Source organism: Callorhinus ursinus, unplaced genomic scaffold, assembly GCF_003265705.2.
Source record: "Callorhinus ursinus isolate GAN/ISIS: 27379988/994484 unplaced genomic scaffold, GSC_fseal_2.0 scaffold5, whole genome shotgun sequence".
Lineage (NCBI taxonomy): Eukaryota > Metazoa > Chordata > Mammalia > Carnivora > Otariidae > Callorhinus > Callorhinus ursinus.
The window spans coordinates 45,138,326-45,156,402 of NW_027397067.1; the positions used below are offsets into that span (position 1 = coordinate 45,138,326).

General features: G+C 35.8%; 1 protein-coding gene across 1 annotated transcript in view; it reads right to left on the reverse strand.

The window, feature by feature from the left end:
- The window catches only part of STK3 (serine/threonine kinase 3), a 273,966-nt gene that overhangs the window by 175,175 nt on the left and 80,714 nt on the right, over positions 1-18,077 (reverse strand). Inside the window, exons 5-6 of the mRNA XM_025870899.2 lie at positions 1,456-1,620; positions 818-985 (exon numbers count right to left, since the gene is read on the reverse strand). Coding sequence (XP_025726684.1) covers positions 818-985; positions 1,456-1,620 — 333 coding nt within the window. The remainder of the gene's footprint in view (positions 1-817; positions 986-1,455; positions 1,621-18,077) is intronic.

An 18,077-nucleotide genomic window follows, 5' to 3' on the forward strand; every position in this document is an offset into this window, starting at 1 on the left:
CACACACACACACACACACACACACACACACACACACACACACACACTACCTCTCTCTCTCTTTTCTTTCTCCTTCTTGAGGAGGCTCCAGCCACTAGGGGGCAATAAGTTCACAAAGACAGATGTCCTTATCTATAATGAATTGAGATTCACCACTAAGAAACCTAAAAACTCTATATATCATCACAAACCCTGAAGCAGAGGCAATTGGACTTGAATATGGAAGTTACATATTTCAAACTCAAAAAAATCATCCTGGAAAAAGGAGTTCATAGAAGTATATAATAATGCTCAAAAAAGGAATTCTATTTTTCTCACTAAGTACCAACCGAAGGAATAAGATTAATTTGCCTACAGGTATGCAGCAATATTAGAAGTCAGGCTTTTTAAACACAAGCTTCAGATAGAAAAGAAAAAAAGGAAAACAAAAACACAGAAAGGCAGAATTTGCAGAGTAGGTAGAAAAGTGAGAATTGATTTTTTCCAAGGCCTCCACGGCCACACTGAGAAAATGATGGATAAACTAAAGAATATAGTGACTTTCTTCTATTGAAAAGCAAGGGGAAATTTACAGGTATATTTTTGGGGGAGGAAAACAGAGTGTAAAGAGAAATATAGCCTTCACTTCTTTTCTCACAATTGAGGATGTGGGAGGAAAAAAGTAACATCACTAACCTCTGACAGATAATTTTATTATTTTTTGCACAGAACCAAAGTTCAAATCAACTTATTTAATTTACTTTATATTTATTTCTTTACACTGACATTACAAAACTGCCACTTATATAACGTTTTTAGCAAACCATCATTTTCTTACCCTCATGGGATGTATATCAGCATACGGAGGTTTTCCTTCAGCCATTTCTATAGAAGTAATGCCAAGGGACCAGATGTCAGCCACACAGTTATAGCCTATTTCTTGAATTACTTCAGGAGCCATCCAAAATGGAGTTCCTATCACAGTATTGCGTTTTGCCATTGTATCCTGCAAAAACATTACAATGACATAAATAAATACTACTACAAAAACACTAAGGGACTCTGTTTGCCAACATAGTCATTGAACTGTATAGTGAAACCCTCAAATACTATAGATTATATAAAACATTGACTATTTTCCTCCAATTTCAACTGACAATGACATATTTAGGAATTCTGAATTCTGTAAAAAGCAAGAGTCCACAAGTAACTTATCTCCACCTTCATTAAAGACAGTCATTAAAAATAGTCTGTAACAATTGAAGCTAGAGAAATGGATCAATGTAGCTTTCTTTTCTAAACATTTAAGCATTTCAATGACAACATTTTTTTCACATTCATTCAATGACTCACCCCCTACTACATAATGTAGTTATGTATTTCTTCCCATCACCCCCTCCAAAAAGTTATCAACATTCAGGTACAATCAAACCTGGACATATAGGCCACAAGTGGTTCCAAAATTATTATACTTACTGTTAACTGACCAGCCACTCCAAAATCGGCCAATTTTGCATGTCCTTCTGTATTGAGGAGAATATTTCCAGCTTTTATATCTCTGTGTATTTTTCTCATAAAGTGCAAATATTCTAGTCCTTTCAAAGTAGATTTAAGAATAGTTGCAATTTCATCTTCTGTTAACTGGAAAGAAATATTTTTAAAACTAGATTGAAAAACCATGCTAGATAAACTCTTACAAAAGAGCACTGGTGGCAAACACTTCTTTCTAATGACCATTAAACCTCTAGGAAAAGGCTAAAAAGATAACGAACTGTGAACTTCTTTTTCTTCACACATATTCTTTGTCACTCTTATGACACATTTTACTGATGAAGAATAACTTTCAGTATTAAATTCCTTTCTTTAAAATTATCAATGTCACTCCTAAAGCACATAACCTATCCCAAGAATCAACACGACCCTAAGAAATCACTATTTCCCACATCTTCGGACACTGAGGTAACAATATCACAGCTACCCGTCCTGAAAGTAAATTCAGACATTCTTCCCTATGATGTCACTAATTCTTGATGGAAATGAAAATCAACAGTTTTACGCAAAGGGAAGGAAACAAGGGTGGCTTGCCAAGAGTCTCCTGCAGGAAGCGATTCTGCCCATACCTCTCCTCCTCTTCCAGCCAGGTCATCCTAAACCACCCAAATCCTGGATTGCTGGCCCTGAGAAGGAGAACTCCAAAATAAAAATTCCAGAGAAAGACTAGGAAAACGGAAACACAAACAAAGGTTGTCAGGGGAAGGAAAGGGGGGAAGGAGGGAGAAAAGCAGCCGCGGCAAAAAGAAGGAAAAGAAACATTCTTAGTAGCTATGGCAATGGAGCCTGTGTTACCCGTACCAGCCGTGGTGCTAATCATTTTGCATGCATTATAGCTCATTTATCCTTAAGACAACCCTACAAGCGAGATCCTATTATTACCACCATCTGACAAATGAGAAAGTAACTGCAAAGAGGTTCAGTAAATTCCTCTGGTCACACACAAGATGGAACCAAGATGTGAGTTCTGTCTTACTATATGCTTTTAACCACTATGTTATACGGCCTCTCTTGACAAACCTTGTTCAAGTGCCATCTATGAAAGTTTCTATTTTTGTTGAAAACACCCTCTTAGCTTTTTTGTTTTTTAAGATTTTATTTATTTATTTGACAGAGACAGACAGTGAGAGAGGGAACACAAGCAGGGGGAGTGGGAGAGGGAGAAGGAGGATTCTCGCAGAGCAGGGAGCCCGATGTGGGGCTCGATCCCAGGACCCTGGGACCATGACCTGAGCCGAAGGTAGACACTTAACGACTAAGCCACCCAGGCGCCCCCACCCTCTTAGCTTTTAAATATATCCAAGTGATATTAGAAGTTCATAACAATAAATCTACTTTTGCTCTAAGCACAACGAGCAAATATAACCCAAGATAAGCTGATGGAAGGGGAAAGTTCCAATTTATACAAAGATAGAGGACACTACTCTGTATGAGAAGGAAAAAAAAGAAAGAAAATTCAAATACCCAACAATGGGATAATAGAAAGATAGAGGGGAAATTAAAAATATAAAAATATTATACTATAAAGCTGTAGTAATCAAAACAGTAAAACAATATGGTACTGGTGTAAAAACAGACACATATATCAATGGAACAAACATTAAGCCCAGCAATAAACCTAAATATTTATGGTCATTAATCTACAACCAAGAACTCAAGAATGTACAATGGGAAAGAGACAGTCTTTTCAACAAATGGTACTAGGAAAACTGGACAGCTACATGCAAAAGAATGAAACTGGACCATTTTCTTACACCATACACAAAAATAAACTCAAAATGGATTAAAGACCTAAATGTGAGACCTGAAACCATAAAATTACTAGAAGAAAACACAGGCAATAATTTCTTTGACATCAGCCATAGAAACATTTCCCTAAATATGTTTCCTCTGGCAAGGGAAACAAAAGCAAAATTCAACTATTGGGACACATCAAAATAAAAAGGTTTTACACAGAAAAGGAGCCATAAACAAAACAAAAAGGCAAACTACTGAGGGAAAAATATATCTGCAAAACATACATCCAATAAGGGACTGCTATCCAAAATATATAAAGAACTTATACAACTCAACATACACACAAAAAAACAAATAATCCATTAAAAATGGGCAGAGCAGCTGAACTGACATTTTTCCAAAGACATACAGGTGGCTAACAGACATATGAAAAGATGCTCAACATCACTCATCATCAGGGAAATGCAAATTAAAACCACAATGAGACATCACTTTATACCTGTCAGAATGGCTAAAATCAAAAACACAAGAAATAGCAAGTGTTGGTAATGATGTGAAGTAAAAGGAACCCTCATACAATTGTTGGTGGGAATGCAAATTGATGCAACCACTGTGAAAAACAATACGGAGGGTCTTCAAAAAAATTAAAAATAGAATTACCATATGATACAATAATTCCACTACTGGGTATTTACCCAAAGAAAATGAAAACACTAATTCAAAAATATATATGCAGCCCTATGTTTATTGCAGCATCAAGTGTCCATTCATCTACACACACACACACACACACACACACACACACACACACACACACAGGAATATTATTCAGCCATAAAAAAGAATGAAATCTTGCCAACGGCAACAACATGGATGGACCTAAAGGGTATAATGCTAAGTGAAATAAGTCAGAGAAAGACAAATACCATATGATTTTACTCATGTGTGGAATTTAGGAAACAAATGAACAGGCAAAGAAAGAAAGAGACAAATGAACCAGACTCTCAAATATAGAGAACTGGTGGTTGTCACGGGGATGTGGATGAGGGAGGGGATGAGTGAAATAGATAAAGGGGATTAACAGTACACTTATCTTGATCACTGAGAAATGTCAAGAATTGTGGAATCATTATATTGCACACCTGAAACTAATATAACACTGTATATTAATTATACTTGAATAATTATTCATATATATTTATACACACACACACATATATAAAGACTATGAAGGGGCACCTGGGTGGCACAGTTGGTTGAGTGTCCAACTCTCAGTTCTGGCTCAGTTTGTGATCTCATGGTTTTGAGATCAAGCCCAGCATCAGGCTCCCTACTCAGCGTGAAGTCTGCTTAAGACTCTCTCTCTCTCCCTCTCCCTCTGCCCCTCCCACCCCCCACATGTGCACCCTCTGTCTCTAAAATAAATAAATAAATCTTTAAAAAAACAAACAAAAAACTGCTTTCAGACTGTAGAATGTGAAAGTAATTACTGGAAGACGTTTGCTTCAACTACCACCAATGCCACAGTGGCTCATGTCTCATTAAGAAACAACTTCAGAACAACTGCATATTCACATGCAAAAAAAAAAAAAATGAAGTTGGACTCCTACCTCACACCATATTTAAAAATTTACTCAAAATAGGTCAACAACTTAAATATGAGTTAAAACCATAAAACATAGGGGTAAATCTTCATGATTGTTGGTTTGGCAATGGATCATTAAGTATAATATCAAAAGTAAAGCAACAAGAGGAAAAATGATAAATTAGACTTCATCAAAATCAAAAATTTTGTGCATTAAAGAATATTAAGAAAGTGAAATGACAACCTACAAAATGGGAGAAAATATTTGCAAATCATACATCTGATAAGGGTCTAGTATCCAGAATATATAAATAACGCTTACAACTCAACAACAACAAAAAAACCCAATTTAAACATAGGCAAAGGACTTAAACAGACATTTCCCAAAAAAGACATATAAATGGCCATATATGAAAAGACAGATGTTCAATTGTCATCATCATTGGTCATTAGGAAATACAAATTAAAACCACAATGAGGTACCACTTCACACTCACTAGTATGGCTATAATAAAAAAAAAGAAGAAGAAGAAGAAAGAAAACAACAGCACTGGCAAGGATGTGAAGAAACTGGAGCTCTTGGACACTGACAGTGAGAATGTAAAATAGTGCAGCTTCTGTGGAAAACAGTATTTCATTCCTCAAAAAGTTAAATAAAAAAAGTTAAAGACAAAATTACCATATGACCCAGCAATTCCATTCCTAGGTATATATTCAAAATAACTGAAAACTAGTACTCAAACAAATATACATACAGGAATGTCCATAATAATACTACTCACAATGGCCAAAAGGTTGAAACAACCCAAATGTCTATCAACAGATGAATGCAGGGGCACCTGGGTGGCTCAGTTGGTTAAGTGTCTGCCTTCAGCTCGGGTCATGATCCCGGGGGCCTGGGATCAAGCCTCCAGTTGGACTCCCTGCTCAGCGGAGAGTCTGCTTCTCCCTCCGTCCCTCCCCCTGCTCATGCTCCCTCTCCCTCTCTCTCTCAAATAAATAAATAAAACCTTAAAAAAAAAACCAGATGAATGGATAAAATATGGCATATACATACAGTGGAATATTATTCAGCCATAAAAAAGAATAAAGTACTGACACATGCTACAAAGTGGATGGACTTCAAAAACACTAAGTAAAAGAAGCCAGAACAAAAGGACACATTTATATGAAATATTCACAATAGGTAAATCCTTAGAGAAAGAAAGGATATTGGTGGTTGCCAGGGGCTGAAGCAGGATAGGGAAAACAAGGTATAACCGCTTAATCGGTTTGGGGTGATGAAAATATTTTTAAACTAGACAGAGGTGGTGATTATATATGGTGAATACACTCAGACCACCAAATTGTTCACTTTAAAATGGCTAATTTTATGTTATGTGAATTTCATCTCCATTAAAAAAAAAACCCTAACCATGTTAAAATTCCTAAACAAATTGGAAGACAGTTTACATTTACATGTAACACTAATATATATTGTTATAAATGTACATGTTTATTTGTACTTGAATAATGTGCTGGCTTTAGATAAGTTTGCTTTCTTTATAAAAGAAAGTAGGGGAGGGGAGGGGAGAGGAGGGGAGAGGAAGAAAGAAAGGAGGGAGGGAGGGAGGGAGAGAGGGAGGGCAGGAAGGAAGGAAGGGAGGGAGGGAGAAAAGAAACAAACAACCTTGACCTTCCCTAACCTCTGAAATGCCAACTTCCCCTCATCCTTTCCAAATTATAAGACCCTAAGATTACTCTAAACCATTTCTCAATCCTACACTCCTCAGTGGTAATGTAAGGATCTGACTTACTTGGTAAATCCACTCTAGTGCAAGATACCTGATCCAGAATGCCTTTTATTCACTCAATAAATATTTATCAAGCACCAACTACATGGCAGGAATTACACCAGTTGCTGGGGATACAACAAGAAGTGTACTTTCTCTCATGGAGCTTATATTCTACAAGGAAGGGATAATTTGATGATAACAGGAAATAGGGTAAGGCAGAAAACAGTGACAACTGCTATCAGAATAACAAAACAGAAAGCTACTGACTAAGAATAACTGAGAAAGGCTCTTTAGAGTAGCCATCAAAGAAGGCCTGAAAGACATTTTTGCTGAAGTCTCAAATGACATGAGAGAGCTAACCATGTAACTGGCTATCTGGGAATGCGACATTCCACACAAAGGAAACAAGATTTAAAAAAAACATGATTCAGGAAAAAACCTCCCATATTTGAGTTCAAGAAAGAAGGCTCAAGTTTAGTGAGTCAGGAAGAGATGAGATCTGGGAGACATGCATGAGCCGGATCACCCAAGGCTTCACAGGCCATGGGTAAGGAGCCTGGATTATCTGAAAATTCTAGTACTACCAGGAATTTATTTTCTATCTTAGACCAGGTGGTCTAACGTAGGCACTATGTTCGAAAGTTGCACTGCCCAACACAGCAGCTCCCAAGCATGTGAAACATAGCTAACCCAAACTGAGTTATGTTATAAATATAAAATATACACCAAAGTTCAAAGCTTAGTACTAAGAGAAGACAAAGTACCTCATTAATAATTTTTAAATTAATTATACCTTTAAATATTTATATACTAATATTATAAAATGTATTAATGAACATAAGTTATTAATACTATTACAATAGTATTAGATATATTATTTAATATAACAATGGTGCTATATACTAATATATGTAATATATTACTAAAGTTAATTTCACCTATCACTTTTTTCTTTTTTAATGTGGCTACCAGGAAATTTTAAATTACATTTGTGGCTCATTTCACGTTTCTATTGGACAGCACTGCACTGAGAAAGGGTCCACAAGAGCAGGGATCCTTCTTCTGTTCACTGATTATCCACAATGCTTGGAACCTGCCTGGCTATCGTTAGCACTTGATAAATAATAAAAGAATAGATACAGCAGTCATAAAAAGAAAGGCAATACCACATAAATTAACAGTTTACAGCCAAGGTGGGAGAGTGGGAGGCAGGAGCGTCATTGAGGGCCACCACAATGTACCACTGCAGAAGGTGTGCAAGGTAGTGGTGCTGTCCTAGGTGCCTGGGTTTTTCCCCTCACCCCACTCCCGGTATAAAAATTAAAGAACTCGGGGGTGCTACAAAAGCAGCACCAGCCCGTAAAACTGTGTCATGTTTAATTACTTCAATGCTGACCTTTTCGGTTACCTAGACTTCAATTTTTATCCTCTTAACATTCCATTATTTCCGATCAACAAGTCGCTAATCCTTCATTAACTCTTTGATTTGTTATCTCCGCATCTGTACCCTACATTGCGGAGCTGTACTAGAGAAAGTTCAGGATTAAACAGACTTGCTATACTTCAAGGTCTCAAGATCTGATTTCAGTGCTATAAAGAAACTGCCCCTAGACAAATTCACAGCAAGACTAAAGATCTGCCAAAGATATACTGATTCATGAACCGTCTAGCTTTGCAAGATGATTTCAAAGGTTCATTCCAACTCTATGATTCTATATTTACAAAAGATCTTCATAGTCGTAACAGAAATAAATTCACACTAAATCAGACATCCATTTTTTAATTCTCTTGACAAATATCTACTTCACTGACTTACACAGATTCTGTTAAAGGTGCCAGGTGTTGCAGGCGAAGACATGGACAGTCTCAGTCCTTATGAAGCTTCTAAGACTACCGAGGGCATGGCCTGTATTTGGCCCTGAATGATTAAAGGTGGAGAGGGCAGAACTGAATCAAATTGTATAAAATTTATAAAGGCCCTCTCTCATTAGGCTTTTCTCTCTTTGTAATTAACTCCTCCCCTTACTTCAGGGGTCACCTTATATCCTGCCCTAATCAAAAAATGACACAATATCCAATCATTCATACTAGTACATGGATACATCTTAAAGTTATCTGTGATACAGTATTATTTTAACAATCCAGTTGAATATTAAAGCTTGAATGAGGTATCTACACATTAGGCCTTTTAACTTCGATTATGAAATGAAAGGTTTCTATCCCTCAATAAAATCATTTAAACAACAATAAACAGTAACATTTTCTAGAACAGAGGTATAACACTGTCTTAAATTTTTATACTACCTTATGGTTATAAGGAGTATTTTATGAGTCTCACAACAACTCAATTAAGTAAACAGAAACACATCGTCCTTTTTTTAGATGAGGAAACAAATTCAGAGAAATAAAGTGGTCTGTCAGATATCATACAAATATTAAGTGGCAAAGCCCATGTCTTCCGGCTTACACAAACATGAATATATGAATTGGTTTCAATATAAGAAAACACGGAGTTGCAAGGCTTGCTCCAAGGATGATATTCAAAATATCTGACAATTAGTAAAGGCAGTGTCTAATCAAAAGTGTCACCAACCATAATACCAATGGTTAAATTAGGGATAGATACCAGCCATAAACAAGCAGTAAAACTGAACGCCTGCCTCATCCCAGCATTCAAATGTAGATTATTTCAAATGGTGTGCCTGCCAAACAAAACAAGTATACTGTTCATAAATTCTGCAAGGACACTCACTTGGCCTGAAAAGTAACCTTAACTGAGGACACTGTAAGTGGCTTAGTGAGTATTTTATTGAAACTATATGGAGCACTGGGTGTTGTACGAAAACAATGAATCATGGAACACTACATCAAAAACTAATGATGTACTGTATGGTGACTAACATAATAAAATCCAATTAAATTTAATTTAATTTAAAAAGTATACACTTAATACCACTAAAACAAACCCATAGATCAATGATTTAGACATTTTTAAATGATTTAAATAAAAATAGAAGAAAATCAAAGTATCAAACCAGTAGGCAGAAAAGCAGTTTCTCATCAAAAAAAGCAAACAAAAAATATGAGAATTTATTAGCTTTGTCTACATAAAAACTACAAGCTTAGAAAACAGAAAAATATAGAAAATGCAGTAAGATATTTAGTGTATAGATTTAGAACATAAAGAGCTCACATAAATCTTTCAGAAAAACAATAAAACCCCACAAATAGGCAAAGAAATGAATATACAATTCACAAATATACAAAAACTAAAAATAAAGCTGTTAACATACACAGAAAATATTAAACTTCAGTTATTATCAAAGAAAAGCAAATTAAAACAATGAGGAATCAATTATAAAATTATCCCATATGGATCACAATGTTGCCAAGGATAAGAGCACATGTGTGGCAGACAGGAAGAATATTAAGCATGTGTGAAAGTGATCTAAGAATGCAGAAGTATTTTCCAAAAAGCCCTAGATATCACTCATTCACTGAAAAAAACATTTATTGAGCACCTGCTCTACATTGAATTTAAAAAATCTTTAACCTAACCTTTTGTGGCTCCAATGTAGCATGAAAGACAGACTTCAAAACTCAGAAACTATTATTAAAAAAACACTTTTCAAAGTGAAATGGGACCACAGTGGAGAGCAATTAACTAGGGAAGAAAGTGGAAGTGGCATTAAAATTAGGCTCTGAATAAAAACAGTAGCTCACCATCCAGAAAAAGGAAAGATTTCCAAAGAATAATTCAAATAATTAACTAAAGAATAGTATAATAGTTATGAAATGGCACTCAGAAATCAAGTAAGGTCTATTTTTTTCCCTTCTATTAAGATGAGAAAAATGGTTAAAAAAAAAAAAAGCGATGGGCCAAATTTCAGCCTTCTAAGTACCAAAATGCAGGTAAATCTCAGCAAATTTGAAGGAATAAATGTTTGCCTGGCCTCTTTTAAATAAATGTCAATGGTATCAAATGAACTGTGGATAAAAGCAGTATCAACATTTCACAAGCATTTTGTGGCACTAATAGAGAAGAATGAGATGGGAACTTGTGCTTATTTAATGGCAACTATACAATAGACCTTGAACAAGATGTTTATTTCATGTCCTTTACACACACTATTTTGTTAAAAAGAAGGGAAAGAAGGAAGGCAAGAAGTCAAATAGTTGATAGTCATTTTCTTAAATAGCGTTTTGTTCTCAAACAACCTTTAAATATATGAAATTTCTTTTATATAAACATAGCCAGTTACCAAAGTGACTAGAATTCTATTTGGCAACAGAGGGAACTATTCCCATTACTATATAAAATTTAAAGTAGTATCATTTTCATTTCTATAATTAAAACTTTTCATCAGTTCAGATAGACCAGACCATATCCAGCTATTCCAAAATGGTCAGGTTTATTCTAAAAACACTTAAAACACACACACACACACACACACACACACACACACACACGGGAGAGAGGATCTTACTTTATACAGAAGGAGGTAACCAATGTAAGATTTCTGTTCTAAGATGGGAAACTCTTAGATCCATTCTCAAACCACAGCTGACACTTCATTTAGTGGTATCTGTCAAAATCCTTTCCAATGAAAAATTTTATCAAGAGAGTACTTCATCTGTGGACTTAATTAACTTATCTTTAATACAATACAGGTTTAATTTTATTTCTATCCCTATATAACTGGGGCAATGTCATTTTAAAATCATTTGAATCACATTTTATAGTCTATTTAAAAAAATAAATAAAGGAAGGTGAGAGAGATATAATAAACCATGAATAAAATACTCAGTAATCAGGGGTGGAAATAAGACTTCTATAGCTGAGCTAATACACTAAAAGACGGAAGTCTACATCTGGTTTCAATACTGGTATGAATTCACTGGCAAATTTTAAAAGAATCTCATTGTACAAAAACAAAAAGATGGTTTTGATAGGCTTTAGTCTTCTGGTTGCTTTTGTTTCTAGAGTCATATGATTAGTATAATAATATGATACATTTAATATGTCACTGTGTATATGGTTTTGATAAAAATGCACCCACCAAATTGTCTCAAGGGCACATGCACAAGCTGTTTTAAAATATATATACTGCCTTAATGTTTTTATGTCAGTAAAAACAAATTCAAGTGAGCTTTTGTACATTCATACAAAATTAAGAATTTTAATTTTCTAAAAATGAATCTTGACAATCTTACCTAAACCCTACCACCTTTTAGACATAATTATTTATTTACATAAAATAATGCATTAGTTCTATATTTAGTACCTATGATCTAGTAAGAAAATGAGAAAGAATGAGACATAGTTCCCCTTTCAAGGGCCATACAGACAGCTAAAAATATCTGATTATAAAATTTTAAGTTTCAACTTTCACAGTGACTTTTCATAAAGTCTTGAACACCATTTGATGAAAACTCACCAATGTAATCCTTACACGGTCTTTAAGTCCTGGATCAAATCTCGCCTCTTTCAAGAAATCACCCTATATTCCCCAAGTCAGGGTTTACCTCTCCAGTGGTGATATAACATCAACTAAATACCTTGCATTTACTGAGATTGAACTATGCTGGCCACATGACAGCTCTCATTTCATTTAAGATCCCAACACAACTGTGGGAGGTAAGTACTAACAAGAATTTACTAAGGGCCTGTCATACTGCCCTTGCCTTCATGGTGCTCAAAATTTAAGTGGAAAGGCAAGGGCACAGGAACAAATGATTACAACATTAGGTAATGCAGGTAGCACCAGGGTTAGCTAGAGGGGCACTCCAGAACAGGAGTTCCGAAAGTGATCATGCATCACAACCAGTACTCTGAAAATAAAACCCAAACTGTATCACTTAACCCAAGTCCTTGTATCGTTCAAGCCTTGACAATCTCACCACACCATCTCCCTACGCCAAGAAGCCTTCACAGAGGAGGTAACTTTTGAGCTGACTCTTAAAGAATGAACAAAGTTTGTCAGGTGACCAAAGACGGAAGGAAATACTAGCTACGTGTAAAGGCAACGGGCATAAAAATATATGAAGTCTGGCACTAGTGAATGGTTCTTTGTGTCTGAAGTAACATGTCTGGAAAAATGGTACAAAATGCAAAGGTAGGTTAGGGCCAAACTCTGCTCTACGTACCTGCAAATTTTTAAGTGGAAAGATGAAACGAACATATCTGACTCTTCAGAAAGAAAACTCTGATGGCAGACTCTCAGTCTACTAGTGTGGAAAGCTAGTGTGGGGAAGATAAATAATAAAATCACTTATAATAGTCATAGCACGGGGAGCAGCAGACATAGCAGCTAACAAGGACACAGCCTTGCTTCCAACTCCAATGGCGATTCCTGTGGTAGAATTAATAACGAACATCTTAAGCAAAATTAGACAAAAGCAAGGAAGATGAAGAAGAGTCAGAGCATGCAGGGAAGCAGGAAGGCATCGAAAGCAAAATCCATACTTCTTTCATAATCCAAGCTGAAACTGCCTCAGCACTAAAAAAAATCATATATGACTTAGGTAGAGCCTCTCAATCAAAACAAAATTGTTATTAAAAGTGAACTAGCCCTCTAACCCAGTAATGCCATTTCTCAGAATGTATCCAATGGACATAACAACATAAGTCTGCCAATACACAAATACAACAGTTCCTGCAGCTTTGATTATAACAACAAAAACGGAAAAACTGGAACTCATTTTATCCAAAGTACTGAAAAAAAATATATTTTGTTACATACACCCGGACCTATATGTACCAGTAGAGGAAGATCTCTAAGATATATCAGAAGTTAAAGGGGAAAAAAAAAAAAGACAAGGTATAGAACACCACATATACAGTATGAATCCCTTGTGTAAATAGGATATGCATATATATGTGCTCAAAGGACCCACAAGAAACTATTAACTGACATTACCTCAAGGAAGTAAAATTGAGGGATGAGTAAAGAGACACTAAGTTCCTCTTCCATACTATTTGAAATGTTTACTATGTTCTCATATCACTTATATTTTTTCCTTAATTTGTATCATTAAAAGGGGGAGCGGCTCACACACTCTGGTTAAAAGTAGAGAACTGTGCTATACAATTTTAAACGATCTCCATCTAAAATTGTTAAAAATTAGGGGTGCCTGGGTGGCTCAGTTGGTTAAGCATCTGCCTTCGGCTCAGGTCATGATCCCAGGGTCCCTGCTCAGTGGGGAGTCTTCTTCTCCCTCTCCCTCTGCCCCCCACCCCCGTTCCTGCTCTCTCTCTCTCCCTCTCATGCGCTCCGTCTCACAAATAAATAAAATCTTAAAATAAAACAAAATTGTTAAAATTAGAGATCTGCAACTTAAGGAGCTAAATTCTCATTTTCTGGAAAATTAACTTATAAACAACTCTTGATTTCCTGATTAACCCAAGACTTTTACTGGATAAGACATAATAATCGCTTAGCATATTTTTCTAACGCTAGAGAATATTCACTATTTCAACAAATATCATAAAATTCTTAAATCATTAGTAATTAAAAATTATATACCATTGTTAAAGTTTTTGCCCTGATAGTAATAAAATAGCAATTTAAGTTTGTGCAGAATTTTCCAGGTTACAAAATGTTCTGACACTCATCCTCTTTGTTCCTCACAAGAAAACACTGAGGTAGGTAAGGAAAGTAATATGATATTAGGTCCATTTTAGGCTTAGGCATCTTAAGTTTAAAGTAGTTACACAATGTACCCATGGTCACAGAGCTACTAAGTAACAATGCAGGAATCAACGCTGGGTCTTCTGGTTCCGCATCCAAGAGTCCTTCCACTAAACCACATCACTTCAAATAACTATTGTCACGGTGTGCTCAGGGTCAGACTTAAGACAGGGAGGGAGGGCTCACCGTCCATCTGGCAGTGACAGGCAGTCCACCAGGCAAGGAATGTACCATATAAAAATAAAGTGTACGACGGTGGGCCTGACTGATGAAAAGGAAACAGAACTGGGAGAAATGCCAAGAACAGCAACTAAGGTGAAGACTGGGCGGTTTACCAATAAGGGTAGCCAAGGAAATACCTTCGTAAGGTTAATTTACTTAGTTAAGGTGGAAGAGAAAGTCTACTGGAGGAACTATATTGTAATGTGGAAAAATCATAAAGAAAAGTGTTTATAATCCAATCAAAAGATTTAGGAAAGATGTAATGGAGCGTAATGTGTATGATGTATTTAATCAGAGATTAAGACCTGGCACATGATTGCTACAAAAAATTTGAAAGGCCTAATCCTACAGTGCATGGTCATGTTAATGCTGTGGCTTGGAACTTTAAGAGGCATGTGTGAAATATACTTAGAACTCAGTTTCACTCTGTGGGATACACCAAATAAGGAGCAAGAATTACTTTCCACACAAACGGACTCATTCTCCTAAGATTCTAGTACAGCTCTGAATAGTAGTACCCACTCAGGGTAAGAAAATTCTTCTTAAGAAAAGGGGTCATGGATACAAGAACTAACACCAGGGTCAGTCCACCTGGTCTAATAAGGAACCACCGGTCTTTAATCCTGATGAACAGACTTTCCAGGAGAAGTCTTACGGCAAACATTCACCGCTGACACGACAGACACAGGTTCCCAGAGAACTATCAGCCTTTCCATCCCTTACTTGGGACAGAAGGAGAAAGTTGTTGAAGACCCAACAGTTTCAACTCCCAATGTCAATAAATGTGTCTTCTAACATTTCACATACATTTTGGGAGTTATTTAGAGGTGGGGTTTTTTAACTGTGCTTTATTCCTGATACATTTTGTTTTGATTTTAGTTTTAGTAAATATATAGAATTATCTGTTATATTTTTCCATTCTAACACCCATTCACCCTTCTCCTGTTAACATATTCTGATTCCCCTTAGGAAATCACTACTTCCCCATCCTCAGAATATGTATTTCTAGCAGTCAGCTTTATCTTAGCTCCAGGTTAGACACAGACCAAGATCTAATCCAATTACCACATCACATTTATTGGCCACAGTGATGTGCTCAGGGAAAGGAACATGACTCATTCAGAAGCAGTGAGGCACAAAACTGCTTGCTGGATTTCAACTAGAAAGTATAAAAAACCCAGTAGCTGCTGGTAGCCATCTTGCAACTATGAGGCAAAAATCTGTGTGAGACTAGAATCAATACAGAGGTATCAAAATAAAAAGATGAATTCAAGTAACTCCTTTCATCCTGAATCAGCCATGCATGAAACTAGCTCTGCAAAGATTTTTAGTTATGTGAGCAAATAAATTCCCATTTTGGCTTAAGCCAGTTTAGGCTGGGTTTTCCGTAACATAACCAAGAGTTGAAACTGATACAGTAAAATGAAGCTGATACCAAAAAGTGGGGAAGGTCCTAGAAAAAAGGTTTGTATAAAGCACAAACCACTGACCAACTCTAAAAATATTAAAGGTTATTTCAGATATTTAACAGCATGAGATCTCTGAAGTTGACTTCTATATTTTGCCCCTAAACAAAAGGAATATGATATTGGGAGCAGGGAAAGTAGTATAAGCATGTTTTTTAAAAGGAACGTGCAGTGTTTTTTAAGTCTCCTTTTTTGCCTTCATTTCCTAGTACCACTTCCCCTAGCTAATAAATGTTTACTCCAAATTGTATTAATATTACATTTAGACTTCTCATTTTACAGAACTCCTTGAATGTTTCAGTGCCCATTAGTTTTTATGGCATACATGATATAATCACATAAAATGGTGACCAAACACACTGCTAAAAATCAATGGCTTAGAGAAAGTTGAGGAGTCAAGTAGCAATCTCTGAAATACCTAAATCTCAAAGGTAATACTTAAGCTTATATTTAAAGACTTTATCTTAACATCCATCAAGTCTCAGATTCCAACTTCTTTACAATCAAAATTTCTCCCCCTCTTACTCCTTCTCTCTTGGGAAAAAGAATACATACATTTAATGGGGCTCTTAGGTATTCAACATGAGGAAAACACTGGGAAAAACAGCAAAGCAACTCAGTAACTCCCTCCCACCCCTCACCACTCTATCTCATCCCACCCAAAAAAAGAAGGATTGAGGGTATAAAATAGCCAAGGTTTTAAATAATAAAAAGTTTATGGGATTCTTCCAGAAAAAAAAAAATCTGCTCAACACAAAGTACATACATTAGAAAACATAACTAGAATATTTTAGCCATTATTATACACAAAAGGGCAGAGAGAGGCTGTCTTTCATGAAATCTGGATTGCAGATGTTTGGCAAAAAAAAAAAAAAAAGATTAATAATCTATCACAAAATCCCACAACTAGTGATTCGAAATGAAAGCTTTCACTACTTACACCATATGTAAATATACATATATACATGCTGCTTATAATCCCTTGATCTGAAGAAAAAGAGAACTGATACTCTACTGTGAAAATGGTCAGTGGGCAGACATTTTAAAATCCTTTCCCACATGAAAAGATTCCTGGAAAAGAGATCAGAAGACAACAGAAAAGCACTCAATATATATGGAGTTGTAAATCCTGTATGAACTAGTATCTATTACACAAAGGGGGAGCATGCAACAAAGTGATTAGGGAAGTCAAACATGAATTAGTTCAGTAACACAGAGGCAAATATAAACCCCCGAAAAGCACTTTATGGAACAGAAATCCATACAAATAAAAAAGATGTCTATTATTAGCAATGAAATAATATTAAACTTGAAACTCCAAATAAATCTTAAGTCAGTAAGAAATTGGTATGCCTTCACCCAAGGGAAAAAAAAATCTATTTGAAGTAATACAAAATACAAATTAAGGCAGAACATATATTTTCAAAATACAATAAATCAAATATTTACTAAAAAGACTATTATGTACATGGCATTAATTCAAAGGGTACTAAGATAAAATACCCTAGTATGTTGTGAATAGCCCCTGTCTGATTCTATTAAAGAAATTTTCACTGTACCTAAAAATGAAGCAATCTTATTAAGTCAGTACCTCCCTCATTAACAAAGATAATTCAAAGTACCCACAGTGAATGGTTCCACAGACCGCGTATATTATGCTCACACACAGCTGATTGCAAAGACATTCCTACCTATATAAGCGAGATGACAGGATGTGATGACAGTATCAAGAGCAAATACATACAGAGCTTTTTATGTACTAGGTGATGCTCCTTGTACTTTACATATTTAATCTTCAGAACAACTCAATGAAGGAGGGTGATCTTCTTATCCCATTTAGCAGATGAAGAAAATGAGTAACAGAGAAGTTCAGAAACTTGCCCAAGTTCACACAGCTAGTATGTAGCAGAACCAGAATTCAAACCCAGATATTCTACCTCCAGAGCCTGTGCTCCTAAGTATTACAATTCAATTCTAGTACTGTGATATCATTTCAACCCTTTCCTTCCCTCTAATCTACTTACCACTCTGTGATTCAGTTTCCGATCTACAAGATGGGTCGATAATAGTT